This window comes from Heterocephalus glaber, unplaced genomic scaffold, assembly GCF_053883595.1.
Source record: "Heterocephalus glaber isolate CG9 unplaced genomic scaffold, H.glaber_assembly_v1.0 deba00001553, whole genome shotgun sequence".
Taxonomy (NCBI): Eukaryota; Metazoa; Chordata; class Mammalia; order Rodentia; family Bathyergidae; genus Heterocephalus; species Heterocephalus glaber.
The window spans coordinates 7,280,382-7,301,982 of record NW_028258344.1 but is presented as its reverse complement, the minus strand read 5'-3'; the positions used below and the strand labels follow the sequence as shown (position 1 = coordinate 7,301,982).

Below are 21,601 nucleotides of genomic sequence, written 5' to 3'. Positions count from 1 at the left end.
AGGCTCTGAGTTCAGTCTCCAATACTTTAAAAAAAAAGCTATTAGCTGAACACAGGGGCACACGCCTACAAATTCAGCTACTCAGGAGGTTGAGGCAGGAGAATAGAAGGTTGGATGCCAGCCGTGGAAAGTTAGTGAGATGTCATCTCAAAAATACAAGGGGCTAGGAGTATAGCTTAGTAAGAGAGCAACCCTGAGTTCAGTCATCTGTACGGCAAAACAAAACAAGGCAAAAAAAAAATGCAAGCAAACAAACAACCAAAAAACCCAAAGAATATTGCTTGGTGAGAGAAAGGGAGCACCAGAGACCTCGCCAAACTGGCTTTTATGACAGGTCCACTCACCAGAAAAAACCCTGAGTAACCCATCAGTCATGGGTGTGGACTAGCCCATTTGTAAGAGCAGAGCTTCAATCCTTTCTTAAAGAATCCTCCTCCTTGAAGGGAGGACAGGAAATAGGGAAAAAATAAGAACCAAGATACATCATGTAAAGGTACAAGCTCCCAATGAGAAATGTAAATGTACTGTATACTTAAGATGTACCAATAAAAGAATTTAAGGGAAAAAAAAAAGAATCCTCCTCTTAATGTCTCAGGATGAGGATTAGATTTCAACATATGTTACTGATGGGACGAACCCCATTCAAACCCTAACAGCCACACTATGCAAAAATACTTGTCTTTCAGCACAAGTATCCCACTCCATGAAGCAAGATGCTCATAACTGAGAGGGCTGTGGCAACTGGGGGTGGCTCTGGGGCCCTCAGGTCCTTGGGTCAATTTCTCCACGTGTGCCCTCTCTCCACTTGGCATGGGCTCTCTGCCTGAGTCCCGGGTAACCCTACACCCTGTCCCTCTACTCTCCAGCCTTCCCTCTCTCCTTTGGCTTCTTCCTTCACCCCTTTCTCGCTGTTCCTCTCCTCCTCTATCATCCCTGGCAATCACAGGATTTTCTCAGTGGAAAATCTATGTAATGAATGCAACCCCAGGACAAACTACTATGACAGTCTTGCTGTATCTCAGTCCTTACCCAGGAAAAATGATTGCACACACAGGCTTGGTCATAAAACCATTCGAAATTTAATTTTGAAAGGTCTGCTTCTATAACTACAGCACAGGGGCAAGAAGGTAAGGGATTTTAAACAGGTCTAACCTCATTCAGCAACAATGTTAAAGATGCAATTGTGTCCTCTTGATATTTTTATTACCCAGATCATTTTATTTTATCTTGTTTTGTTTTGAGGTTGCCAAAAATCTTGTTTTTTGCTGTAGTGAGTTGTGTTTTTTGTTGATTTTTGTTTCTGAAATTTGCAATTGTTTTTTTCTACTAAACATCCCCCTCACACACAAAATCAGTGAGTCAAAGTCTCTTCTGCAAAACAAACAAACAAACAAAAAACCAAAATGAAATAACAGTAACAACAATAAGAACCCAGAAGGGGAAGACAGAAATTCCTGTAAAAAAAAAAAAAAAAAGCTTAGAAGAAATGAAAGTGTGAGGAAGTGAAAAAACAACTTTAAGCCATTATTTGTGAGATTATTTCCCCAGGAAAAAAATTTTTAGAAGGCCCTGATATTCAGTAGTTAAAAGTACGCTAATTTCATATTGGTTGACAAAAAGTCATTGAGAAGCTTGTGTGGAACACATGGAATGATACTTAACCAAGAGTAAAGAAAGAAGGTGGTAACTAGTACCAGCGCTTCTGTGTTTTGGAAAGCAAAGAACAGTTATCTGAGGGTTGAGGTTTCTTATTTTCCCTGAGAAGACAGAAGCAAAGATAAGAAAAAGAAAAGCCCCGTGGGAGGGCTAGGGGAAAGGATAGAAGGAAATGGGATTAATATGAGAAAATGGAAAAATAGGAACAAAATCTTTGTAAATAGGGAGGAATGGAGGGGTTGAAGGGAGGGCTGGGCAAGGGTGAAAAATAAGAACCAAGAGAGACTATGTAAAGGTGCAAATTTCCAATGATGAATGTCATTATATTGTATACCTAAAATGTACCAATGATTAGAATGAATAATCGATAATGTAAAATAGGAAGAAAAGGTCCAAAGGGGTAGGGGTGGTGGGAGGGGCAGGGGAAAGGAAAGAAGGGAAAGAAAAAAATGATGAGAAATGGAAAAAATGGAAATAAAGTCTTTGTAAATCGGGAAGGGTGGAGGGGGTGAAGGGAGGGCTAGGAATGGGGAAAAAATAAGAACCAAGATGCATGATGTAAAGGTACAATTCCCAATGAGAAATGTAATTGTGTTGTATACCTACAATGTACCAATAGAAGAATTTAATACAAAAAAAAAAAAAAGAAAAAGAAAAGCAAAGACAAAAGGCCAGTGGAAGTTGACTTTCTGCTGCTTAGACTCAGACAGAGGAAAGGTGAAGGGGACCAAGTCAATATTAGGAGACCTGAACCTGGTGCCCCAGGTGAGACCAAGCAAGGCAAAAAGACTTCAAACTGCAGTCAACAGCCAAGGCTTGGTTCAGTTGGAACGTAAGACAGCTAACTGCCACCAAACATAGAAGAAAGAAGGCTGGACTGAGAACTTGCCTAGCAGGAATGATGGGACATGGAGCAAAACCACTGAAACTACCAGCCTCAGCCTTCTTGTCTGTAATCTGGAAAGAAGGGAATCATGGAGATCCCTCTCAGTGCTGATACTTTGTCTTGCAGAGAAATAGCACATCATATTAGGCATTTTTATTTCTTTTAACATTTACTTGCTAAGTCATATACTATTTAACATTTAAAGAAATAGATCATATGATACCTTCTAATCATGCAATTGTTTGAAAAAGGAATATTCAATTGTGGGAGTTTTTGTGTAGATGTTTGCACACAATATGAGTAAGTCATGAATCTTGTTGAAATCACCAGTCAGAGCTGCCAGATTTAGAGGTGCAAGGTATTAGGAAAATGTAGCCAACACATTTCAGTGATTGAAATTACTTCATGGGATACTGTTGAATAAGTAGTACCTGGAATATTCATATTCTCTGTCTCTCTCTTTCTCTCCTCTCTCTCTCTGTCTCTCTCTCTGTCTCTCTCTCTCTGTCTCTCTCTCTCTCTCTCTCACACACACACACACAGCCTGCAAAGAATACATAATAAAATCTTATTACAGAAATTTTAATAACTTCCCTCCCTTGTATTTTTTTTTAGAAAAAGCAAATATTCGTTCTACTCTAGTCAATAACATATTCTTGAAGAAAAACAGATGAAGGGAAGAACAAGCTCAACTTTAACTGAGAGAAAATATCAGAAAAGAAAGTATCATATACTTGGATCATATCCTCTATTCATCTGGCCCCAACTTCCTATGGACTATGTCTAGTAGGTATTCGCTGAGGTGAATAACAAGGAAACAATGACACTACTAATACATTCAGAAGAGAAGCTCCTGCCAAAACAATAATTTAACTGCTCTGACCATAGAAGGATTAATTTATTATTCTAGTGGGACAGCAAGGACCAAGAGCATTAGATTGGCTCATCAATTTTAGATGCAATTTCAGAGAAAGAAAGCTAAAATATACTGTGCAGAGTTATAGGAAACATAGACAGATCATACCATAGATTTATTTTTCTTTCTTTCTAACCATAAAGACCAGATATGGAAACAAGATGAAGCAGATATTCTCATTTCACAGACTCAATGACTAAATACCTAACAATGTTGAAGAATATGTGTATATTTTCTATATTGTATTATAATTAAAAGAAATTAAAACACTTTTCCTATAATAAAAATTGATGAAAACACTATTCCAACAAATTAGTTCGAGCTATGTGGCAGTGACTGCTAAACATTCTTTTATATACATTTAACCTTCTTACTAAGAAAGCAAGCCTGTAATATTTAGGTAGGCACAAGGTCATCAAGAATAAAGGTTATAACTCCTAGCTTTCTTCACAGCAAAGTATGGGCTGCACAAAGTTTTGACCAATGCAATGTAAGCACAAGTATTGTGGACAACTTTGATAAATGTCCTTAAAAGAAAGAAGAACTCTTCTTCATTTTCTCCTTTTTCTTCCTTTTTGGCTAGAATATGAGAGCAGTGGTTGGACTTTAGCAACAATTCTGAGACATGTTACAATCTTAAGTATAGTAGCCATCCAGGATGAAGCAGCAGGAGCTGTGGGTCCTGTCTCTAGGAAACACATACTTTGCTATTTCCAAAATTTTAAAATACTAGAGGAATAGACCTTTATCTTATTTAAACCACTATATTTTTTCTCACTTGTAGGTAAAACTAATCCTAACATACAGTGGCAAGGTTGTCCACAAAAGGAACTTCTTTGAGAACTACACAGATTACTGTTTTCTTCAAACTATTTCTTAATACCTTTGTAAAGAAAAGGGGAATGGAAAATGATTTAATGTTTTTAGTCAATGAAAATAAAAAGGAACACAAACTCTGAAGTTAAGAATTGACACTGGCAAATCCAAATTAGATAAACTTTCAATTTGGACTCTTGCTTTCTACCTACCTCTTTACTCCTTTCTTTCTCTTTTTAAATTTTCACTTTCCCTCCTTCTCTTCCTCCTTTCTTTTCTACTATTATTTTACTTTCTTTACTTTCAATTTCAGTGAAAGTATATTTGGATTCCTTCACTATTTCATTTTTTGAATGTTTAGTATTTAACATTATATTTGTTCTTTATATATGGGTACAAGGTTAAAAGAAGATGATTAGTTTTTCATCTGTCTCAAAATTTTTAAAAATGAAATAAAAACAAGCTGAGGATGTAGCTCAGTGTGAAGACTCTGGGTAGAAAGCCCAGCACCACACGCAAAAAAACTTTTATTCATTTGCTATAAATGGTATTTTTTCTTAGCTCTGAATAAAAAAGCTAAGCTTTTTCAGGCAGGAAGAGAAATGTTATCTAGGAAATTAGATTTTGTTAAATAATTATGTACCCTCTTTTGAAAATTCTTTATAAATAAATACATTCTAATATTTAAAATACCTCTGCTTTCTTTCTGAATTGCACAGTCTGAAGTTCTGTACATGAGAAATGGTTTCCTCTGTTTATCCTGCTTTTGGGCAAAACATCCTTAAGTTATAGGGTTATTGATCACATGTATTTAATTACACCTTTTAGACATCTCAACATAATTTCTATGCAAAAAAAGACCATGCTTCAAATGAAAGGAAATACTTTTTAAAAACCCAGATATTTAAAGTTTCTAATTTTTTTTTTTTTTTGGTACTGGGGATTGAACTTGGGTCCTTGTGCTTTCAAGGCAGGCGGCAGAACCACTGAGCTAAATTCCTGGCCCTAAAGTTTCTAAATTTTAAAGGATCAATTACTTGTATTTTTTCCTACTTAATTCAGCTAACCCTTGAGAGAAAGCAGGTACTATATTGGGCTAAAAGGTCAAGTTAAAATATTTGAATTGTAATAAACAATAACATTTCTATGAGTTGTTAAAATAACTCAGAAATCATAAGTGAATATTTGCTTTAAAAACTAATCAGTCAGAATATCTTTACAGGTATCCATATTTTGGGGGCATCATAATTTTTAAAATTAAGAATAAAACAAAAGTCTGTTTATTCTTGGCAAGATTCCTTTCTAATTTGCAAAGATTGAAGAAAGCAATTTTGGCTTTTATTTGCTTCTCAATTTAAGAGAGTCATAATGTTTTTTCTCAGCTTTGCCTTTTGTACATTTTAGCTGGTTCTAATGAAGACAAATTCCACTCAATCAAGAGGTTCCCATTCATTAAGTGAGACAGATGGAAGCCTTGCTATATTTTGTTAGATTCAGCCTCCTGAAGCTGACTGCCTTCTTTATTGAGGACTGTAGGAATAGCAGCCCTTATATTTTCTGGAAGAAAAGAAAATATTTTTCTAGAACAAGATGTCAAGCTGCTTTCAAAACAAGATGTCAAGTTGTCTTCCAAACAAATGAACCTAGGTTTTGTTCTAAGGACGTATCTTCTCACATTGAGAGAAGGAAGGCTAAGATTCTTGGGGGCATACACATTTGTTGGTTTTCCTAAGAGATATTTGACACTTCTCTTATATGGATCCTTCCAAACCTGACATTTTCTCTCTCCTGGGAATTGTCTAACCCTCTCTGTAACTCTCCTGCTTAACTTATTTTTTGGCCTTGAAACATTTCTTCAGGTTCCAATAAATAAGCGGTAAACTGGAAGTATCACAGCTTCCAATGTGTCACACTATATCAGCAGAAAACCCTTTAAAAAAGATGTTACTCCATCAAGACAGAAGGTAGAGCTTGGGGAAAAGTTGGCCAAAGTTCACAAGATTCAAGGTCAAAGTGGCTCAAAGAGTGACAAACACTGGTTTTATATTTTCCCTTCCATGTTCTACTTGCACTAGGCCCCAAAGGAAAAGGGATGCCCTCTTTTCTGCTTTAACTTAGCCACTTGTGACGACTACTCGTGAGCCTCCTTAAGATGGTAAGATTCTGGTGAATGACCACAGACACACAATTTTTCTCTGATCAGGCACACAATTCCAGATGGAGAAGTCAAGATGTGGCCAGAACACATAGATAGTGAACATATCCTCAATGAAAACCCTACTGGCTATGCACGGTACAGAGTGGATTCCCTAAAAATAGGAGGCAAAAGTGAGAACCGGAAAGTCTCATTTCTGAGCAGCAGCAACCGTAAGAGTCCTGTGTTGGGACTGTCCAGATTAACAGGCAAATGCCAGCTGTTTCTGCAGAGCTCTGCACTTATCTTTATCCAGTTTTTCCTAGGTAAGCAGAGCCTCTGAGGAGTAGCTAGAAAAATGAGAAGCAGTGAGAAGAGAGGAGAGGAGGTAGGAGACTGACTACTTGATTCTGAAAAGTGGCAAATTTTCAGTACTTTAGAAAGATCATGATATATTGCCAGGGTTAGAAACAATTAAAATTTCATTATATAAGTGAAGAAAGATTAAAAATAAAAACACATATGCTAAATTAAGTAGTTGCCTATAGTGAATTTTCACCAAAAAATTACTAAGCCAAAAGTCTATTTTGGCATTATTTTGTAAAATGTTAGTCACATTCTTATTTTTGGGTGTATGTAATGAAATGACAGCTTTAAATATTTAAATATTAATTTTATCCTTCTGTCTTACTAATTGTCTACAACTTTAACTTTTGTTAGCTTGTAAAATAATAATAATTTGTATTAGTTTTGGAATTTAAAGTTATTTTTAATTAAAAATGCAATTTTTCATTTTCAGTATTTCACGTGGTTTAAACATGGGCAATTTTCCCACTAGTTTTTAGGAAGCAGAAGAGTTTGTTGTTCTTGTTAGCTTTTCATGGCACTGAAATGAGTCACTGGAGCCCCAGCCTACACCCAACTTAGTACCTGACAGTACTGATAACCGCCGCCTTTTCCAATTGTGGAGCGTCCCATACTTTACAGGTTTTTAGAAACATTTGGCATCAAGTTCTTATTTCACTTTTGGGAGGTAGAGATCGTAGCTCTTCCTAGATGAAGAAGACTGCCAAGACATCAAATGTGGTCCAACATCACAGCAGTAGACTGGGACCCAAACCTCAGCTTTGGTGCTGCCCCCATTTTTTTCCTTTGGCCATAGTTCTTGGCCCTCTATACAAAAGCAGGGCTCTGGACCAGTGCACCACGAAGCCAGGGCTTCAGTCCCCCCACTACAGAATGGCAGATTGGATTTCCCCATTCCAGGCATGCTGTTGCCTCTTCATTTTAATCTTGTTTGCTTATTAGAATGAAGAATGATGGGAGAAAATGGGCATCATTTGATAGAGTGGCACAACCCAGAGGCCAGTGAGTAACAATTCATGAGAAAATCCACTGTGGTTGTTATGAACCTGGAAGAATCAGGGGAAACTTTATGATACTAATCTTTCATTTTTCAGAGTCCCATGAACTTCATAGACTCCAGAAAGGAAGAAGAAAAAAGAAATCTACACATACAAATATTTGTGGCAACTTCAGGCCATTCATAGACTTTTTAGAGAGGCATGGAGCAAGTTAGCAATCTCTGTACTAAACAGTGCACATCTGCACAACTTTGTGACCTATAGGAACTTGCACTTTGTATGATACACAAAGTGAACAAAACTTACTTTCACATAGGAAGTAATGATTGAGTGGTATGGAAAAGAGTGATGTGGAAAAAAACATACACATTATACTGAGAAGAGACAAAAATCAATCATAAAACAGCACATTGGTTGTCTAGAGAATGTTAATTAATTGGAAAAGAGGGCATGATGGTTTTTAAAGTGATGGAAATGTTCTGTATTTTGAATGAGACATTGATTATATGAGTGTCTACATATTTTCAAATTAATCATATTCTATCCTTAACATCTGTGGGTTTTACCCTATGTAAATTTTATGTCAATTTAAAAAAAAAACAATTACAATGTGTTCTCAAGACTGTCCTTTTCCCCACAATATCATTTCCTTGGTAGCGTTAGGAGAAAGGAAAGTTGATGTGGCTCAAATGCAAATACTTTCCTCAGAAGTGTTTATATAGATCTTAACAGTATTTTAATCCTCCCTTTGAATATCCATGGAGCAGTCTCTGATTACAGACAAATGGCTGTGATTTTTGTCCCACAGACCATGAGCTGTATCTTCTGGTCTGACATCAGTATTGGGAGTGGGAGAAAGAGTAGAAAATATGGATCTCAGAGGTGCTCATATTCCCTTCAAAGGAGAAAAGAGTTCCACTAATCATTTCACTCTTTCACACATACTTTTTTTTTTTTTTTCAAAATACAGGAAGAAGAGGATGTCATGCACAGCTCTGAAAATTTAGGTTGCTGTAATGCTGTTCTGGGTTTTGAGAAAAGTAGGATGAAGGGGGACTCCATGACTTTGCCTTGTGGTGTTGACAGCTTTCCGTAGTCAGTGTGAAAGCTGCGTCCATGATCTATCTGTATCATGTTTCATTTGCCAGGGGGTCTACCTCTGTGTCTGGTGCCCACAGGCAATGTCTGCCAGGGCGGATCCATCTGGCCTAGCGTAACTTCAGCAGTCAGCAGCAGACTTCACACCTCAAACAACACACATACTGATATATCTGTTTGAAATGACTAGGTTTTCACAGACTTTTTTTTCATTTTGCATGCCTCACATTAAATATTGTTAAAAAATTAAAAACCATTTTTTTTTACAATTTACAAGTTTTTATATAAGAAGAAAATGACTAAAAAATTACCCACCCAAGCACCTAGAACGCATCTAGCAAACAATGCTAATAACACATGGGCTGTGAGCTAAGGACTCCGCAGTCCATGGGAAAGCAGAGAGGCAGAGTGTCTTCTCAGGAAGGAAGGTGACACGCATTGGATCCACCAAGTGCTGGCTGTCTGTGGTGCTTTGTTCCTTAAGTCAGGTTCAGCAGCCGCATTTCTGAGTCAATATCATTACTTATTTCGACCTAAAAAAGAAAATATGAATTGCTTTAAAAAACCAGCACAGAAACAAAAATCCTTTCTATTCATACAGGACTTTTGAAATGCAAAACAGCTCCTGGGTGTGCCTGGTCCTGTCTGACTGGAGCTGAGAGAAAGCCAGATATTGGGACTTTCCTACATTTTGATAAAAAGTGTGCCAATAAGGCTTCCATGCCTGGAATTCATTTCCTGGGAGGGAAGGACCATCCTCACAGCAATTGTAGGGTAATGTGGTTGCCTCAGAGGTAAAGATGTTAGGTGATACTGCCTCTCCGGACTATGAGGTACATCTCCAGCCTAACCTTACTCCAGCATCCTCTTGGCTGACACTTTTTAAGGAGTCTGGCTTTCATGTTACTTAACCGCCCACCTATATGCCTTATATACTTGTACATTCCTTCCTGTGATGGTTAATTTTACATATCAATTTGGCTAAGCTACAGTCAGATATTTGTTTAAATGACTCTGTGAACATAGCATTTAAATGAAATCAACATTTAAATTAGTAGATGTTGAGTAAAGCAGATTTTCCTCCATAATGGGGCTCATTCAATCAGATGAAGGCCTTAAGAGCCAAAGATGGAAGTTTCTTGTGAAAGGAGAAATTCTTGTTCCAGAATACCTTTGGACTCAAGCGGCAACACCAACATTTTTCTGAATCTCCGGTCTGCTGCCCTGACATGCAGATTTTGGACTTGTCAATTCTGTAATTGCAGGGCCAATTCTCTCACTCCCTTCCTCCCTCCCTCCTCTCTTCTCTCTCTCTTCCTCTCCCTCTCTCTCTCTCTACACACAGACACACACAGACACACATGCACGCCTTTCTGGTTCTATTTCTCTGGAGAATCCTGACTAACACATTTCCTATTCAACAACTTTTGTCTCCACACTTGTGGCAGATTCTTTACATATTCCTTATTTTATACTAAGCATTCAGCCTTTGGAATATGATGGCACTGAATTATGCACCCTTGGGCAAAATCACCCTCCACATAGTACTTGCTACTTACGTGCTGCTCCACTTAATAAATATTTATTGAATACTTTAGGTTGCATTGTTTTATGTGAAGTCGTAGCTGATCCAAAACCCATTCACCTTTGAAGATTTACTTTCTCCTCTGTGAAGACTTTCACAGTGTCAGACATATTAGTTTCTTACCCCACTACAAACAACCTTCGGTGTTATCTGCAGTTCCTGTGTACAGCTAATGCCATCCAGCTTCCAACTAATTGTGCTTTAATTGTTTCAATTAGCCAAGTTATTGTTCTTATTCTAATTAAATTATATGCATCATACCAAAAATGACTCTTACAGTTTTACTGTTCTACAGCTTCTAGAAACTTCTCTTCCACTCAGTTCAAAGAGTCTGTGGTCTGGAATGGACTTTTTACTCATAATTTGAAATAGTTGAAAAGTTCCAACTTTTGGGTTCATTTTCTGTAGCCATTCTTCTGACTGTACATCATGCTCCCCCACCCTCCATACTCCTTGGAAGTCAGAGGCCTCCAGCACTCTCCCATCTCCCCATTACATTTTCTCTGCTCTCCTGTTTCTCTATGTTCTAAATGAGAAGCCATAGGTACCCCTTTTACCTCCTTTTGTTTGTTTGTTTTTGGTACCAGGGATGGAACTTGGGATCTTGCACTTGCGCTTGTGAGGCAGGAGTCAGAACCACTGAGCTAAATCCCCGCCCCCCCCTTTTACCTCTTTGTATTTCAACAGAGATTTAAATGTAAAGATAAAGGGATATGATTATAATGATGGAGTTTTATGATTTATACAACCTCTAAATGTCAGAGGCTGGGTTTGAACTTGTGATCCTCCTGCTTCAGCCTCCTAGAGTGCTGGGATTACAGGCATATGCAACCACAGCTGGCAGACTGGAGAATTCTTTTTTTTTTTTTAATTTATTTTTTATTTTTTGGAGAATTCTTAATCAGAGAAAATGTGCCAGAATGGAGATGGTTTTTGTTGTTACAGTTTCATAGAGAGTGGTACTACTGGAATCTATTAGATAGAGGCCAAGGGTGCTGCTAACTATTCCCACGGTGGGGCCAAACCAGCTGCAAGGGATTATCTGGCCCAGAGTCAATACTGCAGAGCTGGAAAGAGTCTGATCAATTGGGAAGAATTAAATAGCTAACGAATTTGTCAGTATCATTTCATATCTAGTTCATATTCACATTTCCCCAAGTGTCTGGAAGCTTGTCATTATGATTGGCTTATTGTCAGAATGGAATAAGGTGTACAGTGTATTTGACTACTATGAGGTGTGATCTAAAAATATAGTGAACCTTTAAATTTAAAAAATGTATTACAGTAAAAAAGACATTGCCATTAATCAGCCTCAAAATACTCCCTGTCACTTCAAACACACTTATTTCATTATTCTGAAGTACTGTAATTCTGGAAGCCCCTTTTCATGCCTTTAGTTGTTCTTTGGTGGCTCCCTCAATGTCCTAAATTGATTCAAAACATTTACTTTCATAGTCATTTTGATTTTAGGGAAGAACCAGCAGTCTCACATCACTAGATCTGGTGAATAAGGTAGATGAGGACACACTGTTATGGTTTTTTTTTCCCCTTTATTTTTTTAATTTTTAATTTTATTTTTTAAAATATTATTTTATTGGTACATTTTAGGTATACAATATAATGACTTTCATGATTGGAAATTTGCACCTTTACATAATCTCTCTTGGTTCATATTTTATTTGGCAGAAGTTCCTGTAAATGTTTCAAATCAATTCAGCACATTAAAGCAGTCACAGAAAGACATTCATAGGAGAGAATTTCCAGAACTTCTTTAGAAGTGGCAAGAACAATGAAATAAATGTGTTCAAAGTGAGGGAAAGTCTTTTGAGGGGGATTAATGACAATGTATCTTTTACTGTAATACATTTGTTTTATTTAAGCATTCACAGCATATTTTGATCACCCCATCCCCTTGTTTCTGTGGGTCAAACTGAGGACCTCACGCATGCTAGGGAAGCACACAACAACTGAACTACACCCCCAGTCTCTAAAATCTTTTAGTCAATAAAAGTTTCCACTACTTGGTTAACAATTGTCCATATTATTATTCATATTCTGCATTTGCTCATTGGTTCCTTGTGGTGAGCTTTAACTTATTCTGTTATTCTTGTATTTTCTACACTATTACTCCAAGATGAGGGTTAACTTTATAGATAGGTACTTCACAGATGGGGCTGTGTACCTCCTATTAGCACATCTGGGGACACACAATGAATGTCTAATTGCCCCACTTTTAATGATGCTATGATTCATCAGTGACTCTGGGAAGAATAGTTGGAGATTCAGGACCCTTAAAGTCACAACTCTTCTTCTTTTTTTTAATAGGTTCTACTAGATATTTTAATAGTTACCTAAGAGTATTTGCCCTGAAGGCAGAATGAAATCAAGCAATAAGATAGTGATGTTATTACAGAGGGTATTTTTTGATAGGCATTCTTTATACACTTATATGTGTGGATTTTTCTTTGGTTTTCTAAGTTTTTCTGTATTTTGAGTAGTGTGTTTGTGTGTGTGTGTGTTTCTCTGTGTTTTATGTGTTCTTTCTTCTGTCTTATTTCTTCCCAGAGCCTTACATAATGTAGCTTAATAAATATTTTTGATGTAAATATAAAATGAAAAATGACATATATTTAATGTAAAATTTATTTAATGTTTCTCATCTTTAATTTTAAGTCAGAGGACATTTTCTCATGGAAATAGGAAAGCTGAAGTTGTTTTGTTTGCTGTTGATTAACGTTGGAAGTGGTGGTGGATTTTATCTCCACATAATTGCATAAATGTAATTTTTTCTTGCTTTTGGCATCAATGACAAACAGTGAGAGAAGTCCTAGGAGCTCTGAAAAATTCAGGAATTGCCCTTCTCCCTGGTGGGGACATTCAGGTGCCCACCATTCAGATATGGGCTGCTCCACTTGGAAGAAGATGAGTGTGTTTCACAGGGTAGCATGAGAACTAGACCTAGTTCTCCTGTGGTCCTGTGAGCAGGTAGTGAAGTCACATGTCAAAAGAAGTGATCTCTGTGTCTCTAGTGAGAATAAGGTGGATGCGGGACCTCCAGTCCTGGTGGTCACATCAGACTCTTGCTTCTGCACTGTTGGTTGCATCATTTCTTCCTAACCAGGACAGAGATGCACAAACTATGAAAGTGATGAGATTGAACTACATAAGCAACATAAACACTCATTTCATTGCTGCCTGACCAAATGGTTGCACATTAGCATATGCTTTTACAGTAGTTTCAGAAATGATGTAACCATTCTTCTGGTGGATCAAAAAGTTACTAATGCTAGTGAAAAAGAAAGGGAGAGCAATGAGCCCTAATGTAGCTAACGTTGTGCTAAGTAAGGCAGGAATGCAGGAAATCCATCTTTCCTTTGGGACAACTGAGAGAGCACTGAGTGCATTGCAGTTGTAGTGCCCCTGAGACAGCCCTGGAGAATTAATATCTTTGTAAGTGCCTTCTATTTCCAGGGACTGATGGTGGGAGCTGGGAAATGGAACTCCATGCTCAGTAATGGGAACAGTGAGTCAGACATCACTGTGAGCAGATCCCAGTTACCCTACTGTGCGAGCCACACGGGACAGACAGCAAGCAGAGTTTTACATAACTTGCCACCTCCTAGGTGTGGGTAAAAATAAACAATTGATTGAAAGCCAATCAAGGACAATGAACAGATAATAAAGATAAGAATTCATCACTGTATTCATCTTTAGGTTATTCCAGTCATAGGTTGCTTAGATATGGCTGGCCATTTTAAATTAAGGGTTGAAATATATTATTTCACCTCCTCTCTTCACACACACACACACGCACACACACACACACACACTTTGATTGTCCCACTAGTTAGTGCTTGATCTAGACACAGTAAATACAAAGATGCAAAATGTCCTGGCATGTTACCAACTTGTATCTGGGGGTACTGATAGAGAATCACTATTCTCAGAAAAGTGCAAATAGACATGACCTCCTTGGGATGAGTCTCAGATCCTGATCAACAGAGGTGAGTTTCCTGAAGGCTTGGACTGTTAGAGGTAGAGAATAGACAACAAAGGCACCATGGAGGTGGTTGTATTGACAGCTTGAAATAAAGATTAGCCTCTTCTGTCTTTTAGCACTTAGTGATGATAGCAATAACTCAATCAGCAGTGGCCACGTAGCATGTAGCAATTTTTGTGAAGAAAAATTAGTCTCCAGCAAGGCAATCAGACAAGTTAGGATACCAAGGAAAAGTCAAGTTTTCATTTGGAAGCCTTAGAAAATGATTGCTTAACAGTGATGGGGGGAGTTCAGGGTCAACTTTCTCATCAAGTCTTTCCTAACTGCAGTCCTGGGGTGTCTTGCTCATGGAAATTTCTAACAATCAGATCTAGCTCTACCTCTGTTGCACAGCATACTTCTGGGATTCAGTTGATAATAAACTGCTTTGGTCTAATTATTTTTATGTTAAAAATTACTGCTACATAGCTTAATTTTCCCACTATCCAGTTGTTAACCATTTTGATGGAAGTATACCAGTTGTGATTTTGACAAACTTTAATTGCTTAATTTGATGTTCTCTGAGATTACATCTTGCTTTTGTAGTTGCATGGGTCCATGCCATGCCATTTTTCTTTCTGAGGGTAAATCGACTTACTTCACCCTAAGTCAATGTGTAGGTGTCCCTGTCAGAGCCTTGTCTACCATGCAGCCACTTGGCTCTGTGCTCTGATGATAAGGGTGACCCTTGCCCTCGGGAAAGGACAGTGCCTGGGTGCAGTGATGGAGGAAATATGGTGGAGACCTAGGTCTTAGCTATAGTGAGATGACACTTTTGCATTACCAGCTGTGATAAGATCACAGTACAGGCTTCCCCTGACCTATGTGTCACTTGTCCAGAAGGCAGAACCAGATGGCAATCACTTAGCATGTTTTATAGCTTTAGGCAAAAGGGTGATGCCATTTACATGATAGAGCAATGGCTGCTAAAGCCTCTTAGTGCCCTCACTGGAGCTTTCAAGATTCTTGCTCTGCTTCTCATAGGTTTGCTCAGTTTTAAGTAAGAATTCTGACGTATACCAGATTGCATATTCCTGAACTTCAACACTGTCCTCTGTAGAATGGTCAAGCAAATTAGCCTCCACACTAAGAATACCTGTTTTCTTTTGCTCTTGTTGTGAAGACATTTTTTGAAGCAGTTTTATGTTCACAGCAAAACTGAGAAAAAGATAGATATTTCCCATGCATATACATATACATCCTATCAACATCCACTGCCAGAGTTGTATGTTTGTCAGAGTTGATGAACGTGCATGATGAACTGTTGTCATCCAAAGCCCTTAACTTACCTTAGTATTCATTCTTGGTGTTGCATATTCTATGAGTTTGGAAAAATGTAGAATGACATGTTTGCACCACTGTCATGTCATCCAAAATAGCTTCATTGTTTGAGAAATCCTCTTTGCCCTGCCTACTCATCCTTTCCTCTCCCATCCCCTGATCTGTTTACTTTCTCCATACTTTGACTTTTCCAAAATTTCATATAGTTGAAATGAAGTGAAAAGTAGCAATTTCCTTTCTGCATAAAATTGCCTTAGCGGTGTTGTTTTGTATTTAGTTATTTCTATTTAGGTCTAAGCTCCTACATTATTAGCTATCAGAAGTCAAATTCAAGTGTTATTTATCTTTGTATCTCCACACTCAGGATAGTGCCAGGTATACACATTGTAGATAATCAGTCAATGGCTATAAATTGAACTACACAGATTTATTTAATCAGTGAAGTTTGATGGTTTGATATTATTACTTTAAAAAGAAAGAAAGCATGAAAGATCAAACCCAACACAAACCACCTCACCCGTATCATAACCTCATCTCCAATATACATATTAACACACAATTTGTATGTGGACAAGCTGACATTGAAATATGAGAATTAAATCTCTGTATGATTTTGCAGAATATCTATGAATGGACTCCTAGATTGGCTTGTATATACTTATTTCAACCTCAAAGCTACCTATTCATGTTCACATGCCTTGGAAGATAACAAGGATTTTTCTGATCTCCTTAATAAGGTTACTTCCTTATGAAACCTGGCTTTGTATTCATGAAGACTAAAGTGATTTAATCAAAGTTAAAAACCAGCATTCACACCCATCTCTTAACAGTTTAGCACAAAAAGTTGGCTTTTACTCCAAGCTTCTGCAGGGGAATGGGGATGATAAGGTATCATTGAACTGGGTACAATGGAATCCAAAATAAAGGCCTTATTAAAAAAAATCAATCAGGTTAATGGATGACACCTGGGTAACTGCTGCAATATTTGCATATTGGTGTATAGCACAGATACTGATCTCTTACATTGTTTCATGCACAAGGATTTCAATTCAGGCTTAGTTTGATCTTTCAGATTCCTACTCCATAGTTTAAAAGTGTTCCATATTCATCTGACATGATAATATGCATAATCTGTCAAAGCAGAAGATTGTCCCGTTGCTTTTTGAAGCCTGTCATTGATGCTGGATTTAGCTAAAATAGTGTGAGTTCAGCAGTGAACAGGGATGTTTGGAAAATCCTTTGAAGAGATAGAAGAATTCATCAAAGACTTTTGGGTGATCTTAAGAGGATGTTTTATGTATTCTCAATTCACAGAGATGGAAGAGGCTTCAGATACCATAAGTGGAAGTCACTTGCCCCTGATAAATACCACAGAATACCCTTTTGAGGCTCATAGGTATATGTGAGTCCGTTCTTTAAAGTTACTCAAGAAAGGAGATTCCATTGTCAACATTAATTATTTGCCATTCTTAATAACCTTCTCTAATGAAAAGATCTATCTTACATTGCAACATGTTTTATATTGTAATTTCTCCACATTCTTTTGTTTTCACAGAAAGATGAAATAAATCATTCCTTATCCTCTGGTCTCATAACAAATATATAAAGACTTTCCAAGTCACTATCAGGCACTATTTCAGTTCTTTTCTCACTTCCAATGTACTGACCCTGCTTGTCATTGTCACAGTCACTGCCAAGATCCCCAAATCCACAAAGACCAACTTTTGGAGCACATCATTTATGGGCACTTGGAAGCCTGAACAAGGAGGTGGTGATTTGGTCATGGAATGTTATATAGGGTGAGTGCTTTCTCCAAATTGGATTTACTCTAAGAAACCAAATTTTATTTAGATATTTCTGTTTGGACAGACACGGCACTGATTTGTATAGCTTGTGAGCTATGTTTACTTCAGATCATTCTTCCAGGGTTAAATTAATTCACACTGGGGAGGTAGAGGAGACAGTGCAGGTTCTCAGGGCTTCAGTCCCTAAACATGCTGCCACTGTAACAGAAAAGGCAAGAGATGAAGACTTTGTGAGTGTTTGTTACACTCATGACTTTTGACAGGATTTCCTCTATCTTCATAGAAGGACACGAAGATTATCAGAGCAAATCCACTTAATCAGGCAAGGGGACAGAGTATCACCCAGGAAAAAATCCCAGCGCCACAAATTATTAACACTAGGACTTTGAGAAAGGTACCTATCTTCTATGAGCTTGTATTTTCTTATTTATAAAGCAGGTATATTAATTAGTATATTACAGTATTTTTATGAGGATTAGATGAGATAATATAGACAAAATGCTTAGCAAGTGATAGCTATTGTTGTTTTATACAGTTGTTTATTTGCTACTTAAGGGGTTTCTAGAAATATTTTTATTTTTTAATTTTTTTTAGGTACCAGGGATCGAACTTGGGTCCTTGTGCATGCACGGCAGGCAGCGAAATCACTGACCTAAATCCCCGGCCCGGTTTCTAGAAATAGAGTCACTGCATTTAGATCCTTGTTTTCCAGTTTTTGTCAATCAGGTGACCACGATTCTTTCCTTTCCTCAACTGAAATCAGTTCAGTTTCAGCTGGCACTTTCATTAGTTGATTTTTTCCCCATGTCTTCTAAGGACAGTAGAAAACTCATTTCTGAACTTTTGAGTAAAATATTTGAGTAAAATAATATAGGCAATTTACAAGCTATATACACATTATCCCAGGTAGTCTAGCATTTCTTCCTTGAAACCATGTTACTGAGGACAGAGCAAATCTCAGAGATAACCTGGTAGATAGTTGGAACCATAAATGGGTGGCCTGAATTCTAACCTAGGCTTTCCTTGTCTTTCTACTCTGCTATACTGCCCCAAGACACATGGTCAGCCTTCACATCTGCAGCATAAGTAATGTCATCTTTTTCAACTGCAATCAATGTAATATGTAGTCAATGTGATATGCAATCCATAACTGATAAGGAAAATAAGTCCTGAACATCATTTTAGAAATATAAACCATGTCACCTACTTCAATTGCTTTCTGGGATGAATAATAATGTGATGATGCTAGGTTACATGTGAAAAGTGTGTTTTAGATATGAGTGGAAAATAAACCAATGGTTAGTACTAGGTCCAAATGACTTCAAGTTTGGTTAGTTTTGGCCAGGTTAGAAGGATTAATATTTTGTATATCATCACACCTTTACTTACAGGTTTAACAGGCTTTAACTCAACATGATCCTGGTAGTAGGAGTGTGTATCAAGTCCACCTATGAAATCAACTGAAAATATAACAGCCCAAGATGAATAAATGTGTAAATAAAAATACAGGTTATACTAAATGTTTCAACAGAATACATAAGTTTAACAAAAGCATCTGTTTCCTACAGAATGGAAAACGTGTATTTAAAATAAAGGACTACAAAATATTTTCAGGGATCAAAAATGGGGAAATTTTAGGAAACACACAAGCTGGGGTCTTGGGATCAGAAAAATCATGGTTATTACTGGCCTCATTAAAAAGAGGAGCAACATTATATAGCATGAGATTTTAAATAACACATTTGCCAAGAGGCAAACAAACATACCTTTCCCTCCATAGACCCAAATATAGACCTTCTCTTCTTGTTGCCAGAATCCAGTGTCTTTCTTAAGATTATTGTATTCCTTGCATCATTAGAAGGCTTTGGAGAAGCCATATACTCTATCTCCATGTCTTCTGTCCCCTAGATATCCCTGGGAAATAGGTATCTAACACTTGCAAAGTTTTCATGTTCTCCCTGATAGCATGGTATTTGTCTTGTAGTCTTTATAGATTTGGTATTTTGTTTTTGTAATAGTTCTAAATTCTTTCTGTTTGATCAAAGCCTTGATCTTTTTTTTGTTAATTCTTTAATTTGTTTTTCCTATTCTATACCCCTTTAAAATAACAAATAGCTTAAATCAAGCTTTGATTATATGATACATGATAGCACTTTGATATGAACAGGTATACAGGCACTTGGGGACTCAGAACTCTCAAGGGTGTGTGGTGTGTGTGCACACATGCACTAAGATATACAATCCACAGATACTGTATCCCATCCTTAGTTTAAAGCAAGCATTTCTGTGAACTGTGATTTACACAGATATGAATTAGCCTAGAAGTTTATTGAATTCTTGGCTAGTTGTAACCCATTCTGGTCAACGTCTGACACACTTCATCCTTTTCCTTTCTTTGGAGGACCTGAAATAAGGCTAGGACAATTGAAGCTTCACCAGCTTGACTAATAGACACAAACTTCTGTGGCCTGCAGAGTGCCCAGCAACCAGGCAAGAACATCTCCAGGCAAACCCTGGGCACCAGAGGAGCCTGAGACTGATCCTTTTTGCATCAAGTCATGTAAGTTAACTAGTTACCACTTTAAGAAAAGTAGCAGTGACAAGAGAGTTGGTCTGAGACACTGAAAACAGTTTCTCCCTGAAGAGTGAACAATGCTTTCAAGTGGTCAGTTTGGAGATTAGATATTCTGCAGATTAGATGTTTAATAAAATATCTGTTTCTTTACTCTGTTGATCCCCAGTAGGATTCTAGGCAGAATACCACATTGATCTTTTTTCAACATCAGCCTCATCACCAAATATTCCAGTTTATTTGTTCTAAAAATTGAATGACTAGATAATTTACACAGCCCTCCTGGAGGTTAAAGAGGATTTTAAAAACACACAAAATGATATATAATATGTATGTATGTGTGGTGTGTATATATGTGTGTATTGTGTGAATAAAATGGTTCAATTTGAAAATCATAGTCAAAATCAAATTATCTCTAAAAATATAAATAGCACATATCCATATAAAATAAAGCAAAATAAAAAGAATACATAAAGGAAAAAATATTTCTCTACATTGATAACTTGGAAATTAAAATGTAACATTAACAGAATTATTTTCAGTATAAATTTATGGGCTTTGATCTAATCCTTAATCATCTCTGTTTGTAACATATAATTTAAGGTTAGGGTTGGGGAACATATATTCAGTATTATTATTTTTATAAATTTATTTACAACTATCTTCAAAGTTTTTTGGTATAGATAGTAAATTTGAAACTGTTGACATCTGAAGTGTCTTTGTAAACCATAGTATCTTTGAGGAAATAATTCTCCCTATTATTGCCTGTAATCACCAAGAAACTTTGTTAAATGAATGATATGTGTAATGTATTTTAGCCTAAATGTTCTTCCAGTTACTGTCATTTTTCCTACCTATGAGTATCTTTTTTTGGAAAAAATTTATAAGACAAAGATAACATACATTTTATCTATTCGTGATTGTTGTTACCAAACACAGGTGCTATAAATTTTAGGCCCACTCAAATAAACTTTTCTTTCTGGTGAAGTATATAAATTTCTCCAGGTAGAAACAGGAGTTCCACCAAGAGTTTTTTCTGAAGTCAAGATGTTTCAAAGGGAAGTTATAAAAAAAAAAAATCTTGTACAAACTTGTTCTTTTTTAAAATTCTCTTTTGCTTTTGTGAGGATACAATTCAGTGTTTTCTTTTTAAAGCTTTCAGTTATTACAATTTACTAAAAGCTCTGAAAGCTGGCTTTTTTCAGTGCTTTGTTTTGTTTGGTGAATGATCTATTTGAGTTTTTCAATTGATCTTGAATGTAAATCACTTAAAATTTAGAAGATTCATTTATAAAAATATTCATAACCATTGCAGGAAACAGATTAACTTACGAAGATTTTGTCAAAACCTGATTGATGAAGAACAAGAGAGAGAATGTATTTTTCCATGCTGTCTTTCTTTTTGCTTTCAACATCAGCATTATTATAAAAATATTTATTTACTCAACA

The 21,601-nt window shown here is 36.8% G+C and overlaps 1 protein-coding gene across 3 annotated transcripts in view; it reads right to left on the bottom strand.

Moving 5' to 3' along the window:
- Nucleotides 1-8,732: 8,732 nt before the first annotated feature.
- Nucleotides 8,733-21,601, bottom strand: part of Nkain3 (sodium/potassium transporting ATPase interacting 3) — a 654,273-nt gene continuing 641,404 nt past the window's right edge. The window contains exons 6-7 of one of the 3 annotated variants that reach the window (XM_004842186.3): nt 18,970-19,040; nt 9,087-9,403 (exon numbers count right to left, since the gene is read on the bottom strand). In XM_004842186.3, coding sequence (XP_004842243.1) covers nt 9,350-9,403; nt 18,970-19,040 — 125 coding nt within the window. In that variant the 3' untranslated portion in view covers nt 9,087-9,349. Of the gene's footprint in view, nt 9,404-18,969; nt 19,041-21,601 lie in introns of all 3 variants that reach the window. The other 2 variants (XM_021256085.2, XM_021256087.2) reach the window with 2 other exon arrangements.